This window comes from Mustela nivalis (assembly GCF_964662115.1).
Source record: "Mustela nivalis genome assembly, contig: HAP1_SCAFFOLD_448, whole genome shotgun sequence".
NCBI lineage: Eukaryota > Metazoa > Chordata > Mammalia > Carnivora > Mustelidae > Mustela > Mustela nivalis.
The window spans coordinates 423,534-444,624 of NW_028136207.1; the positions used below are offsets into that span (position 1 = coordinate 423,534).

Sequence of the window (21,091 nt, forward strand, 5' to 3'; positions counted from 1 at the left end):
CGCCACCGCCGTTTGGGCCGCCGCCGCGGAAGCCACCTCCATCTGCTCCGCCGCCGCATGCGCTGCCAACGCCCCTGTCCGCACCATCACGGCTACCGCCGCCAACACCGCTTATGCTGCCGCCGCCGTCGCCTCTTGAGCCCTCGACGCCTAAGCCGTTGCCACTTGTGTAGCGGACGCTGTCTGCGCCCAAGCCGCTTGCACCTCCGCCGCTTCCGCCGCCGACACCGCCTGCGCCGCCGCCGATGCCGCCTGTGCCGCGGCAGCCACCGCCCTCTGCACCGCCCCGCTTGCACCGTCGACCCCGCTGTCTGCACCGCCGCTGCTACCGCCGCCGCCACCGACTCTGCCGCCGCCGCCGAAGCCGCCGCCTTCTGCACGGCCGCCGCTGTCTGCCCCGAGGCCGCCTGAACCGCCGACGCAGTCGTCTGCACCGCCGCTGTTACCGACTCCGCCGCCGACTCTGCCGCCGCCGCCGCTACGGTCTGTGCCCCCTGCGCCGCCGCCGCCGCCACTTGAATCCCGACGCCGCTTGTACAGCCCAGGCCGCATGCGCCGCCGACGCCAAAGCCGTCCCCGCCTGTTTGACGACGCCGCCGCCTCTTCTCCGGCCAACGCCCTCTACACCGCCTCGGACACAGCTTAGGCCGCGGATGCCCCGGCTGCGCCATCGCCGCTATGGGGGCTGACGCCGCTGGCGGCGCAGACGGTGGCGGCGGCGGAAGCGGCGGCGGCGGAAGCCGCAGCGTCAGAGGCGCAGGCGGCCTCGGCGGCGGAAGCAGTGGCGCCACAGACAGTGGCCTCGAGGTCGCCAAGGGGCGTAGGGGCAGATGACTTCAGCTGCACAAGCGGCTTCGGCTCCGAAGGCGTCCGGGACTCAAGCGGTGGTGGCAGCGGCATAAGCGGCGGCGTCGGTGGGGATAGCAGTGGCGGCGGCTTCAGCGGCGGCACAAGCGGCGTCGGTGGCGGCGCAGACGATTTCAGCGGCGGAACCAGCAACGGCTCCGACGACGGCGTCAACGGTGCAAGCGGCCTCGGCGCACAATGGCGACGGTGCAGACGGCAGCGGCTTCAGCGGCGGCGGTAGCAGCGACGGTGTAGACAGCGGCTTCGGCGGCGCAAGCGGCGGTGCAGACGGTGGTGGCTTCGACGGAACAAGCGGCATCGGCGGCGGCGCAGGCGGTGGTGGCGGCGGAAGGGGCGGCGACACAGACGACGGTGTTAGCGGTGCAAGCAGCACTGGCGCAGACAGCTGGGCTGCACAAGCGGCGACCGCTTGGGCGTCCAAGGCTCAAGCGGCGGCGGCGGCGGTAGCAGCGGAGGAGCACATAGCGGCGTCGGCACAGACTGCGTCAGCTGCACAAGCGGTGTTGGCGACTCAAGCGGCGGCTGCGGCGCAGATGGCAGCAACGCAGATGGCAGCAACGCAGATGGCGGGGGCTGCGCAAGCGGCCGCAGCGGGAGCTCGAGGGCCAGCAACTGAGGAAGGGCAGAGGTAGGGCTGAGGACTGGCGCCGAGAAGGGAGGGGGGCCGGCTTGGGAGGACTTCGTGGACGGCATTTTCCTTCCAGTGGCGCCACTTTGGGCTTTGGGAGGGGGGCGTGCGGGGGTAGAGCCCACCCTTGTCCTTGTGCGATAAGGAGAGCCCAACCAGGTACCTGCTCTTAGCTGAGAGGGTGGGAGGGGAGGAAGGGCTGGGGGCTAGAGGGAGCTGGCGACGACAAGTTTCCCTGGCTATCCAGGGCGGAGGGAGGCCCGCGCTGCTAAAATGGAGATTGTCGGGGCTGGGGGAGGCTGTGGCAGCAGTGGACGCCTTCGCTCCCGCTGGAGGCTGGCGGCTCTGAGTGCAGCAGCCCTGGCAGCTCCTCCTCAGTGGCCCTCCGCCGCTGCCACCGCCATGGCCATTCCTCCCAGGCAAAGGGAGATTTACCCAGGTAGGGGGGAAGGGAGGGAACCAGCCTGGGAGGGCAGAAGGAAGGAGCTGGCCCATTCCCCGCCACAGGCCTCTGGCTGCCTCTACATGCTCCCTCCAAATCTGGCCAGTGTCTCCCCTGCCCCCCCCCACCCCCCCCCACCAGCCCCAGGCTGCAGTCCACAAGTCCACTGCTCCCTATGCCTGCCTTGGCCTCTCTCAGGCCTCTGCCATCTCTGCTGCCTGTGGGAGGCAGCATGGTCTGGGCCCAGAGGTTGTGAGGTGCACATGGGGGCGCCCTGTGCACTCCTGGTCCCTGTTTCCTTCCCTGGAATAGGTGGGTGGGTGGTCAGTCTCTGGACCAAGTTTGCAGCACTGGATGCCTGGGAAATTGCGAGGGCTCACCAGTGCCTGTGTTTTGCTGTTTCTCCTCCTTTTTAACGGGATCCCCCTGTCTCTTCCCTTCCCTTTCCCCCACTCCTCACTCCTCAGAAGGCCAGAAAGACCAGGGAACATGCTGCAGAGAAAGATTTTTGGGGTTAGAGCATCTGCACCTTCAGAAGCTGAGCTGAAGCCTTGATAGGCAGCATCTGCCATGTGAGGGAAGGCACCTCTACCAGGTACTTGAAGATCCGGGTTAGCTTTGGTGGAAGGACTTGTGTTGCTTAAGGTGTGGGAGGGAGTGGAGGGCTATCCTTGAGGTCCTCTTTCCAACTTGTTGAGGATGGCTTTTTTCCATTTTCGGGTGGTTGATGTGTGGTTTTGGTTGTGTGTATTTCGTGTTGGGTGCAAAGCAGACACATGTCCAAAGAAGACATATAAATGGCCATCAGACACATGAAAAAATGTTCATCATCACTAGCCCTCAGGGAGATTCAAATTAAAACCACATTGAGATATCACCTTACACCAGTTAGAATGGCCAAAATTAGCAAGACAGGAAACAAAATGTATTGGAGGGGATGTGGAGAAATAGGAACCCTCTTCCGCTGTTGGTGGGAATGCAAGTTGGTGCAGCCTCTTTGGAGAACAGTGTGGAGATACCTCAAGACATTAAAAATAGAACTTCCCTTTGACCCTGACATTGCACTCCTGGGTATTTACCCTAAAGGTACAGATGGAGTGAAAAGAAGGGCCATCTGTACCCCAATGTTTATAGCAGCAATGACCACGGTCGCCAAACTGTGGAAAGAACCAAGATGCCCTTCAACGGGCGAATGGATAAGGAAGATGTGGTCCATATACACTATGGAGTATTATGCCTCCATCAGAAAGGACGAATACCCAACTTTTGTAGCAACATGGAAGGGACTGGAAGAGATTATGCTGAGTGAAATAAGTCAAGCAGAGAGAGTCAATTATCATATGGTTTCACTTATTTGTGGAGCATAACAAATAGCATGCAGGACATGGGGAGATAGAGAGGAGAAGGGAGTTGGGGGAAATTGGAAGGGAGTTGAACCATGAGAGCCTATAGACTTTGAAAAACAATCTGAGGGGTTTGAAGGGGCGGGGAGGGTGGGAGGTTGGGGGAACCAGGTGGTGGGTTTTAGAGAGCGCATGGATTGCATGGAGCACTGGGTGTGGTGCAAAAATAATGAATATTGTTATGCTGAAAATAAATAAGAAATAAATTTTAAAATAACATTATTCCATTGTGTATACATATATATATATATATATATATATATATATATATATACATACATATGTGCTTATGTATGCATATACTTGTGTATATAGGTAGTTTTCCAGTTTGTGGCATTGTGAATAGAGCTAAGAACATCTGTGTAATAAATTTGCATAGTTTCATGTGGAAAAAAAAAAACAAAAAAAGAAAAGGTTGACTTTCAGATATAGAATTTAAGAGAGTGTAACCTTGCGAAAGTAATTTATGACCCTATCTATTATATAGTAACTAGGTAGGTACACGAGAAAATATACACATTTTATCTCAATAAAATGCATGTTATAATGTTTATGTAGAAATATGTAACATTTGATGTAAAAATGCATTAATATTAAAGTATTAAGTAGAGCTGATATTATTCCCAGTTTACAAATAAGAACATAATGATTGATTTGTCTGCAGTCTGACAGTATTTAGGTGCAACGATTAAAAACCAAGCTAAATATTTTGTCTCGATATCCGTTTTACATCACATGCCTATTATGCATAGGCAGAAAGCATGACACAATTTGAATCCCCATTTTTCTATGTATTTAATAATCTTTCTTGATTTGAGTGCATTGGGGAGCTCAAGTCAAATGAAAGCCTACATTTGTGAAAATTTCACATTTCGTTTGTGAAATGAAAAACAACATTTGTGGTAAGAAAGCCCATAGAATTTTGTTGCATTCTTGATGCACACTCCATGGAGTAGCAGCTAAAAGAGAATCATTGTATAATTAGAAAATAACATCCAAATTAAACAGCAGAAAATAAGTAAATAGACATATGCTTTCCACAACCCAGTTTAATAATTAAAATACAGTCAGATGAAGTGTGCAAATATGTGTATGTAGGGGGGAAACAGAGTGAAATGTAGTCTCAGGAGATCTGGCCTTGATGTTTAGGCTACCTTTCAAAACCCAGGGTGAGGATCTACTTTCTATAGTTACCACATTATATAATTTAAACCTTAATTTTCTCAAGAAATTGCACAATACTCCAGCAAAAGGGAATTATAGCTATCTATACACTAGGAAAACAAAAAACAAAATACAACCAATTAAAGACATTTCCCAAGAACTGCAGATATAGGTTGAATGGAGAAAGATGTGGACAAAAACTGTCATTCTTCTGTATCCATATGTTAAAGAACTGAAGAAAAACCATGTCTAAAGAATACACTGGGGTGCCTGGGTGGCTTAGTGGGTTAAAGCCTCTGCCTTTGGCTCAGGTCATGATCCCAGGGTCCTGGGATCTAGCCCAGCACTGGGCTCTCTGCTCAGCAGGGAACCTGCTTCCTCCTCTCTCTCTTTCTGCCTGCCTCTCTGCCTACTTGTAATCTCTGTCTGTCAAATAAATAAATAAACTCTTAAAAAAAAGAATACACAGGAATTACAAGAATGGTGCCAAATCAAGAATATAATAAAAAAATATATAACAGAAAGAAATGAAAGTTGCATTATAACTGAAATAAAATATTCTCCAGATGAGCTCAGTGGTAGTAATAGATGAAATAATCAGGGAATATAAATAGAGATCAATTGAGATTATCCAGTCTGAAAAACCAAAAGACCTATAAATGTAGTATACATGTTGAAGAACTAAAGTCACTCAATGTATGGTCTCTAACTCCATGCAATAAAATAAAAGTGGTTCACAAAAGGAAACAGAAAATTCACAAGTATGTGGAAAATAAATAACACACTCCTAAATAAGACATGAGTCAAAAAAGAAATCACGGTAGAAGTTAGAAGTTAGAAAATACCTTGAGATGAATGAAAGCCAAAAATCGGTCACTTGCTCATCTCTTGAAAGTGAAAATATAAAATAAAAAGTCTTATGGGATACAGTTAAGTTTTTTTTTTTTTTGAGGGAAACTTAGGATTGTAAACATATATTTAAAAAGGAAGAAAGTGTTACTTTCATAACCGATCATCTTAAGAAATGACAAAATGAAAAACAAATTAGGGGCTTATAGGTGGCTCAGTTGGTTAGGTGGCCAATTCTTGGTTTTGGCTCAGGTCATGATCTCGGGGTTGTGGGATTGAGCCCCGTTTTAGGCTCTGTACTCAGTGAGGACTGCTTTTGTCCCTCTGCTCTTCCCTTCTCACTCACTCTTTCAGTCTCTCAAATAAAGAAATAAAAATAAAAACATGATAAAGGAAGAATGAGTTAAAAGGAAAGAAATTTTGAAAGATGAGATCGGATATAAATGAAATAAGACACAACAGAGAAAATCAATATATACGAAAGCTAATTCTTTTTTTTTTTTATTTGACAGACAGAGATCACAAGTAGGCAGAGAGAAAGGAAGGCAGAGAGAGAGGAGGAAGCAGGCTCCCGAGAAGTGGAGAGCCCCATTCGGGGCTCGATCCCAGGACCCTGGGATCATGACCTGAGCTGAAGGCAGAGGCTTTAACCCACTGAGCCACCCAGGCGCCCAAGCTAATTCTTTTTTTAAAAAAAGATTTTATTTTATTATTTGTTTGACAGAGACAGATCACAAGTAGGCAGGAGGTAGGCAGAGAGAGAGGAAGGGAAGCAGGCTACCTGCTGAGCAGAGAGTCTGATCAGGGGCTTGATCCCAGGACCCTGAGATCATGACCTGAGCCAAAGGCAGAGGCTTTAACCCACTGAGCCACTCAGGTGCCCCAAAAGGTAATTCTTTAAAGAGATGAGCAATTGACAATTTTTGGCTATTCTTACCAAAAATGAGATAAAAATACCAAATTATGAATAATCTGGAATGAAAGAGAGGCATTCCTATTAGCGTTATAGAAATAAAAAGAATTAAATTGCAATACGAGGAACAATTGCATGCTAATAAATTAGAAAACTAAAGAAATTTGGCAGGTTCCTAGAAAGACTCAAATTCCTTAATCTTGGGGCGCCTGGGTGGCTCAGTGGGTTAAGCCATTGCCTTCGGCTCAGGTCACAATCTCAGGGTCCTGGGATCGAGTCGCATATGGGGCTCTGCTCAGCAGGGGGCCTGCTTCCCTTCCTCTCTCTCTGCCTGCCTCTCTCCCTACTTGTGATCTCTCTCTCTCTGTCAAATAAATAAATAAATAATATTTTTAAAAATCCTAAAAGGGATTCGTTAACCTGTTGGCTGGTGTAGAAGTTAGGTTTTATTGCTCTGAGCTGGTATTTCATATTCGTATTATGACAACAGCCTCACCGGTGGTCTAACCCCTGGTCATTTTGGAGTTTGTTCATCATTTTGGTCTTTATTGTCATAATCGACCAAGTCTAGGAAGGAAGTCAGAGTTTGATGAGTGGTAGGTCCAGTAGGACACAGAACTGTATTTACCCTTTGAGGATAGAACAGGTGTCACTTAATTGGGTGAGGAGAATAATAACTTCCCCAAAGAGCATTTATGAAATTCCTAGGAGGTGAAAGGTACTGGTCAAGATATTGGTGAGGGGTGGGGAAGGAGTTGGTTAGAAAGGCACTAGGATGAGCAGAATCAAGTTTTACAGCCTCGGAGACAGGTATAAATAAGGTGCTGTGTGGGAGATGAGAGCACTCTGGCTAGGGGAGTCAATTCGAATGCCTCCTTTTCCTTCCCATTTCTTCTGAAAAAAGGAATCGATGTCTACAAGATCCCCTGCCAACTTTTCATTGTTATTGCCAGGTGTACTTTATGTGTTGAATACTCCAGGTGGATTCGTGGAAGGGATTCATAAGGTCTGCTCTGGAGCAGAATGGGAAGGAGGTCAGATGCACCAGAGGAACATGTGAAGGGAAGCAGGACGAAATACTGAACAGGATCCTCGGAGGTTCAGGGAGCAACAGAGATGTATATTGGGTGTGTCAGTCATATGGAGGGTCTCTGTGGGTCTTGGATACACTCCTTTTTCTAACTGTGTCATCGCAGTCTGCCCCTGGCTGGTGATTATTGTGTAGTTTGATGGAGGTATGATTTCCATCTTGTCGAAGTCACTCATGTAAGTGCATGATTCATTGAATTTCAGTTGTTTTAAAGACTTGTGCAAGCATCACCACAAACCAGTTTGAGATGATTTCCATCCTATCCTGTGGTTGTCTCCTGTTTGTTCTGTGATACAAGTTAAGAGCCTGGAGGGGTCACCAGGTCCTGGCCAGGAAGGTTGCCTCCTCACCATGCTGAGAGAACTCTACCCTAAGCCTTTCAACATAGGAAATAAAGGGGTGTATATTGAAGGTGGCTGTGGGTGGGGAGGACACTCTGTCCCTTTCCTCTGTGATAAGAGGAGACGGATAAAGTAGGGTTTGCCAGTGTCATGAAGGATGATGCCATCGGCTTTTCGGATGAGCTACCCCTGCAAATTAACAACTTTACTTAACCCTTTTGTGAAGTGGACATCCTTGAGTGTTGAGCAGAGAAACTTCTTAGACTCGGTGGTAGATTCGATGTACTTTGCTTCAGTCTTGCTGGTTCTCTGAATCCAATCGTGTCTTTTTTGAAAGTAAAGATGTCCAAGCTACTGCTGCAGCAGGAGATGATTAGTGCCTCTTTGATCATAGTGCCGCATTTGAACCCTCAGCTACTGCTTATGTGACACTCACTCGAAAGTTGGTAAAATTTGGTGTTGGGTAATTCCCATGGATTTAGAACTTTTGTATTGTTCAGTGCCCAATTTTATTGGGATACTAGGGTCAGCTCGTGTTTATTTGCACACCATCTCCTTGAGAAGTTTGTAGAGCTTTTGCAGGAGAAGTATGACACATACTTTAGATGTGTCATAAAATAATCTCTTAAAAGGATAAAAGTTGGTACTCAGGATATTGAATGAGAAGTTGGTACACTGTTTTGTTTGTAAAACATTTCCTTTCTTCTGGAGCTCCCTCATTTTTTGAAGTTGTAAGTTTGGACGTTTCTCTCCTCAAATTCAGGTAGCCTAACAACTCAATAGCCCTTGGATAGTCATGAAGTACTTTAGAAGTTTTGGGGGAAAACATTCATCCTTAGCGAGACATGAAAGTTCTAATCTTGCCTCAAACGTGCATCTCCCTGAGGTAATGAGTTTCATATTGAAAAAAAAAAAAAAAGAACAACTCCCAGAAAACAGGGCTGGGGTGTAGCTAACCTAGAGTAGAGCCAGGCTTCTTTCCTGTGGTTTGGGGTCATCTACCACAGTGGTTTTGCTCCTTAGGGCACATGGGTTTTACTGTAGTGTTTGTCTTTAATAAACCTTCTCCATTAAATACATGGAAAAACTACATGTCTTCTGAGCCATCTAATTTACCCAACCTTTTGGCTTCTAAGATCGCCCTTATCCCAAAATGGTGATAATTTTGTTTGTATTTGCTATTACATTGGGCTTAGTGATTTATTGATACTGACTTGATCTTCTGTCTACTTGGTAACCTTCCAGTAAATTACCTGGGTAGTTGTTCTTATTTGACAGGTTTTTCTGGAGCACACCACCAAATGGGCTCTAGTGTCTAGTGGTGGAAAAACAGACAATGTCCTAGTTCTCATTGCGTTTGGAATACTGTGGAGAAGAAGAGAAATTCAGCAAGTAAACAGAAAAGTGAAATAATTGTGGCCAGTGGCAAGTGTTTTGAGAAATCAGAGCAGAATGTGAAACTACACAGTGATGAGAAACTTGTTCTAGACAGTGTTAAGGTACACCTTTGCCTTTTGGGGCAGCGTGCACACTCCTTTCTTTTGGGGGCAAGGAGTAGTTACTTCTGTAGGTTATTTCTGAAGACTCTGCCATTTAGCTCCTGGGGTTGGGGAGAATTAAAGGTGGAACCTTCATGGACAGGCTAGTCAACCTTTCCTTAGTTGCCTGCCACATCCTGAGACCAGGCCAGCTAACTTGTCAGTGTATCCTGTCAATTACTGGGATGGGAGGTTGGAGTGCATTCCTCATGTGGCATAGGTTTCTCCTGTGCTTCTGTCAATGCTGAAGAAATTCCAATATTAGTAAAAGCTCTTTTGGTAAACGACAGCTACTTGAGGAAGTTGTCAGCACTAACTCAGTTCAGTAGAACTTCAGGTAATAGTGGATCCCTAAATATCGCCCTCAACCCACAAGGATGACAAGAAGCCCCAGTTCAGATGTACCTTCTCTCTCTTTATTTCCGCAAGTCTACACACTTATATATGCTTACATGACCAATCAGCGAGCAGGGTACAGGAGGGAGCGAATCGGGCTGCACACCTAAACGAACAACTTTGCTAGCAACCAATGCTGTTTACTTCCTCTTTGGGCATTCTGCTTAGTCTCATGAGGCAATCCTAACCTGGCAACTAGCCAGGCGCCATCTTTTAATGGCGGAGGCCGCCCTGGCCAGGGGCCTGCCTCCGACATCTCCCCTTTTTTCTTTTATGGCAGGGATCGTGCCTGTCTTAGGTTGTCAGTGGAGGGGAATATCCTTACCCATCATCAGACGGCAGATATCAATGATCTGCATCCTGTCTTAGGTTGGTATATTTCCCCCACCAATCTTACCCGTCGTTGACTACCGATCCAGCATACTTAGCCACACTTGGTGGGATGTTCCAGCCTCGATGGCTAACAAGTCCTGCACCATGGCTTGCTGTTGCCTATGTTGCTGTCGCCTCCAAATTTGCAGTTTCCTTACTAGCAGAATCAAGCCCACTATAAGATTTATCATCAGACCACTTACACTAGCCCATTGTTTCATAAAGGTTAACGCATCTTGCAATGTTTTGATTATCTCTGAGAGGGTTGCCAGCTCAACTCTGGTGTTCTTTATCCTTGTTATGCCTAGTAGCAGGTGCTGAGTGTAGTTTTGGAATTCTGCAGACTAATTCCCCCGCAAGTATTGGGAGAGCTGTCAGGAGACATTCTATAAGTCACTCATATTAGTATAGGCTATGGGAGTTACACAAATTGCCGGGAAGGGTGCTATACATCCCAGTCCCAATAGGGCCCCCAATATGTCCACCTGTTCTTGAACCAAATCCACTCTCTGGTTGACTATCGGGATTCCTGCTTGCAGATGTGCACTGATCTGAGACTGTGTTTGAAGGGCAGCCGCCATTCCTTCTGCAAGGGTGTTCACAGCTTCTGCAGTGGGTATAGTTGTAGCAAGTGAGACTGCTGCTGCCGTGGCAGCTGCTGTAGATATAGCCAGTGCTGTCACAACGGCGGCTGTGATACCAAAATCTCTCTTCTTTCTGGATAGCACCACCAGTAACTTGTCCTCTGGAATGGAAACTGGGATAGGGACATGGGTAGGGATACGCATAATCACAGCCAGCTTGAAGGCCGTTACATTCCAGCACTGGGAAAGATGGCAATTCTTAGTGCAATTAATGTATCATTCAACTTGCTAGCATTTGTTACGAGGAAAAGGAACGGTGGCAAGACGCATATGGGAGTGGGCTGATAAGTAATATTATTGGGATAAGACACATTAACTGTTGCCTCAAAGGCACTAGAGTCATTTTGTTTATAAGAACAGTTGAGGAATTTGCCACCATTTAACATGGACACTGCTGAGATATCAGTACATGCTCCTAGCAAGTTACAGACCTGCCATGCATCCAAGGGAGAGGAGGGAATATGAGAGAAGAGTTAGTTACTGGTAAAGGATATGGCCATGCTTTAACCACTGCCCACAGCTCTCTGCCTTGAGTCGGCCGCAGGAGGTGTAGCATTCCCAGAGTTATCATCAGCATCTTCAGCATCATGACTGGTGTTTGGAGGCAAGGCTGCACGCACCAGCCACTCTGGGATCCAAATTGGAGCCTCCTTTTCCTGTGGAAAAACACATACAGACCCCCTACTCCATACTAACACTGGATCTGGTCCATTCTACTATCCTGTGAGGATGTCCTTCCAAAGTACTAAAGGCTTAGGGGGAGCAGCAGCAGCACTTGCATGTCTGTCTGCAGCTGATTTACCCGTTTTGTCCAACGTTAAAAAATTCAAAATAAAGAGAATGGTGTTGAGTTTATCTTTAGGGGACCTGAAGGTGTCCCCTATCCCCCCCTTTTTGTTTATAAAGCACATTTTTTATTGTAAGATGTGCGCACTCCACAACACTCTCTCCTTGTGGGTTATAGGGTATTCCATGTATCAAGTGAATGTCAAGTTGTTGTAGGAAGGCTTTAAAGGGTTGTGAGGGGTAGGCTGGGCCATTATCTGTCTTTAACTGGCGTGGCTTTCCCCATGCCACGAAAGCCTGTAGGCAATGGGCGATAACATCTCTGGATTTTCCCCCCCATATGCACTGAGGTGAAAATTATTACAGAGGAGGTATCTACAGAGACATGATCATATCTTAACTTTCCAAATTCTGAAACGTGTGACATCCATTTGCCATATATGATTAGGTAACAAACCCTTAGGATTAACCCCCAAGGATGGTGCAGGTAGTAAGGTCACGCAATTTCTGCAGGAGACTACTATGTCCCGTGCCTGCGCTTTTGTTATGTTAAATTGAGGCAAAGAGGAGGGAGGAGTCAAGATGGTGGAGAAGTAGCAGGCTGAGACTACTTCAGCTAGCTGGAGATCAGCTAGATAGCTTATCTAAAGATTGCAAACACCTGAAAATCCATCGGCAGATCGAAGAGAAGATGAACAGCAATTCTGGAAACAGAAAAACAACCACTTTCTGAAAGGTAGGACCGGCGGAGAAGTGAACCCAAAGCGACGGGAAGATAGACCCCGGGGGGAGGGGCCGGCTCCCAGCAAGCGGCGGAGCAACGGCGCACAAAATCAGGACTTTTAAAAGTCTGTTCCACTGAGGGACATCGCTCCAGAGGCTAAACCGGGCACACGGGGTCAGTGTGGCCTCAGGTCCCGCAGGGTCACAGAAGGATTGGGAGTGTCTGAGTGTCGCAGAGCTTGCGGGTATTGGAACGGGAAAGCCGGCTACAGAGACAGAGCCGACAGTAAGCTTGCAGCTCGGGGTTACCTTGAACCGGTCGCAGGCTCGGTGAGCTCGGAGCACGGCCGGAGGTCAGGCAGACGGGAGTAACTGGGCGCTGTTCTCTGAGGGCGAACTGAGGAGTGGGGCCCCGGGCTCTCGGCTCCTCCGGGCCGGAGACCTAGAGGCCGCCATTTGTATACCTGTCCTCTGGAACTCCACGGAAAGCGCTCAGAGAACAAAACTCCCGAAAGCAAACCCGAGCGGATTACTCAACCCGGCCCCTGGTAAGGGCGGTGCAATTCCCCCTGGGGCAAAGACACTTGAGAATCATGACACCAGGCCCCTCCCCCAGAAGACCAACAGGAAATCAAGCCAAGACCAAGTTCACCTACCAAGGAGTGCAGTTTCAATACCAAGTAGAGCAGCAGAATTCCAGAGGAGGAGAAAGCAAAGCACGGAACTCATGGCTTTTTCCCTGTGATTTTTTTTAGTCTTGCAGTTAATTTAATTTTTTTCTTTTTCATTTTTTGTTTTCTTTCTCGCCTTCTGGTAAATTTTTTTTACTTTTACCTTTTTCTTTTTTAACGTTTTTTAACTAGTTTATCTAATATATATATATATATATATATATATATATATATTATATTTTTCTTATGTTTTCTTTTTTTATTTATTTTTTTTAATTTTATTTCTTCCTTTTTTAACCTCTTTTTATCCCCTTTCTCCCCCCTCACGATTTGGGATCTCTTCTAATTTGGTTAAAGCATATTTTCCTGGGGTTGTTGCCACTCTTTTAGTATTTTACTTGCTCCTTCATATACTCTTATCTGGACAAAATGACAAGACAGAAAAATTCAACACAAAGAAAAGAACAAGAGGCAGTAACAAAGGCTAGGGACCTAATCAATACAGACATTGGTAATATGTCAGATCTAGAGTTCAGAATGACAATTCTCAAGGTTCTAGCCGGGCTCAAAAAAGGCATGGAAGATATTAGAGAAACCCTCTCAAGAGATATAAAAGCCATTTCTGGAGAAATGAAAGGACTAAAATCTAACCAAGTTGAAATAAAAAAAGCTATTAATGAGGTGCAATCAAAAATGGAGGCTCTCACTGCTAGGATACATGAGGCAGAAGAAAGAATTAGTGATATAGAAGACCAAATGACAGAGAATAAAGAAGCTGAGCAAAAGAGGGACAAACAGCTACTGGACCATGAGGGGAGAATTCGAGAGATAAGTGACACCATAAGATGAAACAACATTAGAATAATTGGGATTCCAGAAGAAGAAGAAAGAGAGAGGGGAGCAGAAGGTATACTGGAGAGAATTATTGGGGAGAATTTCCCCAATATGGCAAAGGGAACGAGCATCGAAATTCAGGAGGTTCAGAGAACGCCCCTCAAAATCAATAAGAATAGGCCCACACCCCGTCACCTAATAGTAAAATTTACAAGTCTCAGTGACAAAGACAAAATCCTGAAAGCAGCCCGGGAAAAGAAGTCTGTAACATAACAATGGTAAAAATATTAGATTGGCAGCTGAGTTATCCACAGAGACCTGACAGGCCAGAAAGAGCTGGCATATTTTCAGAGCACAAAACGAGAAAACCAGGCAGCCAAGAATACTATATCCAGCTAGGCTATCATTCAAAATAGAAGGAGAGATTAAAAGCTTCCAGGACAAACAAAAACTAAAAAAATTTGCAAACACCAAACCGGCTCTACAGGAAATATTGAAAGGGGTCCTCTAAGCAAAGAGAGAGCCTACAAGTGGTAGATCAGAAAGGAACAGAGACCATATACAGTAACAGTCACCGTACAGGCAATTCAAAATGGCACTAAGTTCATATCTCTCAATAGTTACCCTGAATGTTAATGGGCTAAATGCCCCTGTCAAAAGACACAGGGTATCAGAATGGATAAAAAAACAAAACCCATCTATATGTTGCCTCCAAGAAACTCATTTTAAGCCCGAAGACACCTCCAGATTTAAAGTGAGGGGGTGGAAAAGAAGTTACCATGCTAATGGACATCAGAAGAAAGCAGGAGTGGCAATCCTTATATCAGATCAATTAGATTTTAAGCCAAAGACTATAATAAGAGATGAGGAAGGACACTATATCATACTCAAAGGGTCTGTCCAACAAGAAGATCTAACAATTTTAAATATCTATGCCCCCAACGTGGGAGCAGCCAACTATATAAACCAATTAATAACCAAATCAAAGAAACACATCAACAATAATACAATAATAGTAGGGGACTTTAACACTCCCCTCACTGAAATGGACAGATCATCCAAGCAAAAGATCAGCAAGGAAATAAAGGCCTTAAACAACACACTGGACCAGATGGACATCACAGATATATTCAGAACATTTCATCCCAAAGCAACAGAATACACATTCTTCTCTAGTGCACATGGAACATTCTCCAGAATAGATCACATCCTCCGTCCTAAATCAGGACTCAACCGGTATCAAAAGATTGGGATCATTCCCTGCATATATTCAGACCACAATGCTCTAAAGCTAGAACTCAACCACAAAAGGAAGTTTGAAAAGAACCCAAATACATGGAGACTAAACAGCATCCTTCTAAAGAATGAATGGGTCAACCGAGAAATTAAAGAAGAATTGAAAAAAATCATGGCAACAAATGATAATGAAAATACAACGGTTCAAAATCTGTGGGACACAACAAAGGCAGTCCTGAGAGGAAAATATATAGCGGTACAAGCCTTTCTCAAGCAACAAGAAAGGTCTCAGGTACACCACCTAACCCTACACCTAAAGGAGCTGGAGAAAGAACAAGAAAGAAACCCTAAGCCCAGCAGGAGAAGAGAAATCATAAAGATCAGAGCAGAAATCAATGAAATAGAAACCAAAAAAAAAACAATAGAACAAATCAACGAAACTAGGAGCTGGTTCTTTGAAAGAATTAACAAAATTGATAAACCCCTGGCCCGACTTATCAAAAAGAAAAGAGAAAGGACCCAAATAAATAAAATCATGAATGAAAGAGGAGAGATCACAACTAACACCAAAGAAATACAAACTATTATAAGAACATACTATGAGCAACTCTATGCCAATAAATTTGACAATCTGGAAGAAATGGATGCATTCCTAGAAACATATAAACTACCACAACTGAACCAGGAAGAAATAGAAAGCCTGAACAGACCCATAACCAGTAAGGAGATTGAAACAGTCATTAAAAATCTCCAAACAAACAAAAGCCCAGGGCCAGACGGCTTCCCGGGGGAATTCTACCAAACATTTAAAGAAGAACTAATTCCTATTCTCCTGAAACTGTTCCAAAAAATAAAAATGGAAGGAAAACTTCCAAACTCATTTTATGAGGCCAGCATCACCTTGATCCCAAAACCAGAAAAGGATCCCACCAAAAAAGAGAGCTATAGACCAATATCCTTGATGAACGCAGATGCGAAAATACTCAACAAAATACTAGCCAATAGGAATCGACAGTACATTAAAAGGATTATTCACCACGATCAAGTGGGATTTATTCCAGGGCTGCAAGGTTGGTTCAACATCCGCAAATCAGTCAATGTGATACAACACATGAATAAAAGAAAGAACAAGAACGATATGATACTCTCAATAGATGCTGAAAAAGCATTTGACAAACTACAGCATCCCTTCCTGATCAAAACTCTTCAAAGTGTAGGGATAGAGGGCACATACCTCAATATCATCAAAGCCATCTATGAAAAACCCACCGTAAATATCATTCTCAATGGAGAAAAACTGAAAGCTTTTCCGCTAAGGTCAGGAACACGGCAGGGATGTCCATTATCATCACTGCTATTCAACATAGTACTAGAGGTCCTAGCCTCAGCAATCAGACAACAAAAGGAAATTAAAGGCATCCAAATCGGCAAAGAAGAAGTCAAATTATCACTCTTCGCAGATGATATGATACTATATGTGGAAAACCCAAAAGACTCCACTCCAAAACTGCTAGAACTTATACAGGAATTCAGTAAAGTGTCAGGATATAAAACCAATGCACAGAAATCAGTTGCATTTCTCTACACCAACAGCAAGACAGAAGAAAGAGAAATTAAGGAGTCAATCCCATTTACAATTGCACCCAAAACCATAAGATACCTAGGAATAAACCTAAGCAAAGAGGCACAGAATCTATACTCAGAAAACTATAAAGTACTCATGAAAGAAATTGAGGAAGACACAAAGAAATGAAAAAATGTTCCATGCTCCTGGATTGGAAGAATAAATATTGTGAAAATGTCTATGCTACCTAAAGCAATCTACACATTTAATGCAATTCCTATCAAAGTACCATCCATCTTTTTCAAAGAAATGGAATAAATAATTCTAAAATTTATATGGAACCAGAAAAGACCTCGAATAGCCAAAGGGATATTGAAAAAGAAAGCCAACGTTGGTGGCATCACAATTCCGGACTTCAAGCTCTATTACAAAGCTGTCATCATCAAGACAGCATGGTACTGGCACAAAAACAGACACATAGATCAATGGAACAGAATAGAGAGCCCAGAAATAGACCCTCAACTCTATGGTCAACTCATCTTCGACAAAGCAGGAAAGAAAGTCCAATGGAAAAAAGACAGCCTCTTCAATAAATGGTGCAGGGAAAATTGGACAGCCACATGCAGAAAAATGAAATTGGACCATTTCCTTACACCACACACAAAAATAGACTCAAAATGGATGAAGGACCTCAATGTGCGAAAGGAATCCATCAAAATCCTTGAGGAGAACACAGGCAGCGACCTCTTCGACCTCAGCCGCAGCAACATCTTCCTAGGAACAACGCCAAAGGAAAGGGAAGCAAGGGCAAAGATGAACTATTGGGATTTCATCAAGATCAAAAGCTTTTGCACAGCAAAGGAAACAGTTAACAAAATCAAAAGACAACTGACAGAATGGGAGAAAATATTTGCAAACGACATATCAGATAAAGGACTAGTGTCCAGAATCTATAAAGAACTTAGCAAACTCAACACCCAAAGAACAAATAATCCAATCAAGAAATGGGCAGAGGACATGAACAGACATTTCTGCAAAGAAGACATCCAGATGGCCAAACAGACACATGAAAAAGTGCTCCATATCACTCGGCATCAGGGAAATACAAATCAAAACCACAATGAGATATCACCTCACACCAGTCAGAATGGCTAAAATCAACAAGTCAGGAAATGACAGATGCTGGCGAGGATGCGGAGAAAGGGGAACCCTCCTACACTGTTGGTGGGAATGCAAGCTGGTGCAGCCACTCTGGAAAACAGCATGGAGGTTCCTCAAAATGTTGAAAATAGAACTGCCCTATGACCCAGCAATTGCACTATTGGGTATTTACCCTAAAGATACAAACGTAGTGATCCAAAAGAGCACGTGCACCCGAATGTTTATAGCAGCAATGTTCACAATAGCCAAACTATGGATAGAACCTAGATGTCCTTCAACAGATGAATGGATCAAGAAGATGTGGTATATATACACAATGGAATACTATGCAGCCATCAAAAGAAATGAAATCTTGCCATTTGCGACAACATGGATGGAACTAGAGCGTATCATGCTTAGGGAAATAAGTCAAGCAGAGAAAGACAACTATCATATGATCTCCTTGATATGAGGAAGTGGTGATGCAACATGAGGGCTTAAGTGGGTAGGAGAAGAATAAATGAAACAAGATGGGATTGGGAGGGAGACAAACCATAAGTGACTCTTAATCTCACAAAACAAACTGAGGGTTGCTGGGGGGAGGGGGTCTGAGAGAAGGGGGTCGGATTATGGACATTGGGGAGGGTATGTGCTTTGGTGAGTGCTGTGAAGTGTGTAAACCTGGTGATCCACAGACCTGTACCCCCTGGGGATAAAAATATATGTTTATAAAAAATAAAAAATTTTAAAAAAACTTGAGGCAAAGAGTTAAAGCATTCACATGGAACCGCTTATGATAATGTCTCACCTGTTGCACTGGGTCCTCAATGGCAAAGACAAATTCTCCTCTGGTTAAGGCATATGCTAACCGATTACTTTTTGTCAGGGGGCCTGGTAAGGTTGTATGAGCTCATATGTGGCCAATATAAAATGGAGCCTTCCTGTCCCAAACTAATGTTTGGATTTCTTGTAATGCCTCAGAGATAGTAGACCTGGCATTAATAGAACCCACATTTTCAATGATAGAGACAGCTTGCACCACATATCTACTATCTGATAAAAGGTTGAAGGGTTCTTGATGAAACATTTGAAATGCTTTTATCACTGTGAGCAGCTCGGTTTCTTGGGGAGAGGAGCTTTGAAATAGGAAGGTCCAACTCTCTTCTTTGGTAACTATAGCTCCTACTCCTTGCTTAGATCCATCAGTGAATATAAGCCTTACATTACTGAGGGGTAAATGGTGAGTGATCCTAGGGTATGTGATTGGATTGGATAAACTGAACTGTAGCCATGGATGTGATGGGTAGTGGTTATCAAATTGAGTGCACGTTATAGTTATCAAAATGGCCCAGTCATCATCACAGGCTGCTAGGCACTTTATTTGTTCCTGCGTATATGGTGATATTATAGTATCTGGTTGTTTACCAAATGCTGCTATACTAAGTGTAATCCCTTTAAGTATAATTTGTGCAATGGCACTTGGGTACCAGGGCAAGACCTTCCCTGGAGAGTGGGTCAAACTAACCCATGATATGGGGCCAGATTGCCAAAAAACTGCAGTGGGGGCTCGTTTTTCGGCAAGGACACAAAATAGCAAAGGTTTGGAGTAGTCATTTCTGTCTATCTGAGCAGCTTCTAGCCTTTTCTGGATCAGATTGATGGCTGCTTTTGCCCCCTCAGTCAACTGATGAGGAGAGGTGAGGTTAGGGTCTCCTTTAAGTGTCTCAAATAAGGGTGACAATTGATATCTCTTAACAATTTTTGAAAATCATTTAACGTATTTAGGTGATCCATCCGCAGGGTTATCTTTAAAGGTCTGACTTTAGTATTCTCTAACCTAGTTCCCAAATATTCTTTAATGGGCGTCATTTGGACCTCTTCTGGTGCTATGTGTAATCCGAATTTCTCAAAATGTTTGTAAAGAAAGGAAAGGGCCTTCTCAATATATTGTTCTTTTTTATGGCACAGCAAAAGATCATCCATATAATGATACCCAATGAGCGGGGGAAATTGTGTTCTAACCTCCTTCAGGGCTTGTTCCACATATAATGGGCACATTGTAGGGCTGTTGGCCATGCCCTGAGGCAATACCACCCACTCATACTATTGATCCAGACAAGAATGATTAATGGTAGGTACTGTGAAAGCGAAACATTGGGTGTCCTCGGGGTGCAATGGGATGGAAAAGAAACAGTCTTTAATATCGATTACCACAGAGGGCCAACCAGAGGGCAGGGCTGAGACTAAAGGCAGCCCCCAGCTGTACTGCTCCCATGGCCACCATCATTTCATTAACAGCTCGTAAGGCATGTAACAATCGCCATTTCCCCAACTTCTTCTTATTCACAAAAATAGGCGTATTCCATGGTGATGTGGAGGGCCGAATATGACCAGCGGCAAGTTGCTCTTTTACTAACGTGTGGGCAGCTTCACATTTTTCTTAGGCAGGGGCCACTGAGGAACCCACATGGGTTTACTGTTTTTCCATTGAATTTTTAGAGGTTCAGTGGCCCCTAAGAAAAACCCAGCCCTGGCCCACCTATTCTTTGAGAGAAGTAATTAGTCAAGGGAATAGGTTCAGGGGTGCCCTGCAGCTGTTTTCCTAGGCCTCCCGTTCCAGGATAACCAGACTTAGTCATTAAGGCTTCAGCTTCCTCACTAGAGAATAATTCTGGAGTCAACTTCAGGTTCATTTGGGCCAAGACATCCCGTCCCCACAATGAAATGGGAATCTTAAGGACATATGGCTGCACAAGTCCATGGTGGCACTGGTGTCTGGACAGGGTCTGATGGAGCACGTGTAATTAAGCCTTTGGTCTCTGTGTTGTCACATGTGGATTTAGCTTTCCAGGGTATGCATTGCTGTCTTTATTTTGTCAGCACACTTCTCTTCTGCCTCAGGAGCCTGGGAAGGGGCTTCGGCCTGGGGTATGGGCAAGAGGCCAGGACTTTAGGAGAGGCTGCTCCAAAGCTCCTGGTGGCAGAAGAGCAGAAGGGAGCAAGGGAACTGGGGCCAAAAGAAAGAGGCCCGCTGGCTCCCAGGGCACTCCAAGCCTGGAGGCATAGCAAGCAGCACTGGCAGTTGCAAGCCTCAGTGTGGGGAACTGCCTCCCTGGGAACGGCTTCTGGACTGGGTCCCCACTACAGCCCCTTAAGGCAGACTTGCAGGGCCTGGAGCCCATCGCCACTTGCCGGAATCACACGCTCCACCTCGCTGGGCCACTAGGTCACCAAGAAGCCCGCACGCCCCCAAGGAGCACACACTCCCTGACATGCACTCAGTGGAGGCAGCGCAGGTGGGAGCTGGTCTCAGGAGACTGGCAGCTGTGGAGGCTCAAGGGACGGCAGCAGAGGCGGTAGCGGCGGTGAAGGGTGCTCAAGGCCCAGTGGCCTAGGTAGGGCTGAGGTCCGGGGCTGTGAAGGGAGAGGGGCGGACCACGAGGACTCCACCTATGGCGTTACTCCTCCAAGCAGCGCTGGTTTCGGCTTT

At 45.4% G+C, this 21,091-nt stretch overlaps 1 protein-coding gene across 1 annotated transcript in view; it reads left to right on the top strand.

The window, feature by feature from the left end:
• Positions 1-678: 678 nt before the first annotated feature.
• The window catches only part of LOC309857163 (uncharacterized protein), a gene marked incomplete at its 5' end in the record, with an annotated part of 102,949 nt that continues 82,536 nt past the window's right edge, over positions 679-21,091 (top strand). Inside the window, 2 exons of the mRNA XM_082749989.1 lie at positions 679-820; positions 1,249-1,495. Of these exons, the coding sequence (XP_082606115.1) occupies positions 679-820; positions 1,249-1,495 (389 nt within the window). The remainder of the gene's footprint in view (positions 821-1,248; positions 1,496-21,091) is intronic.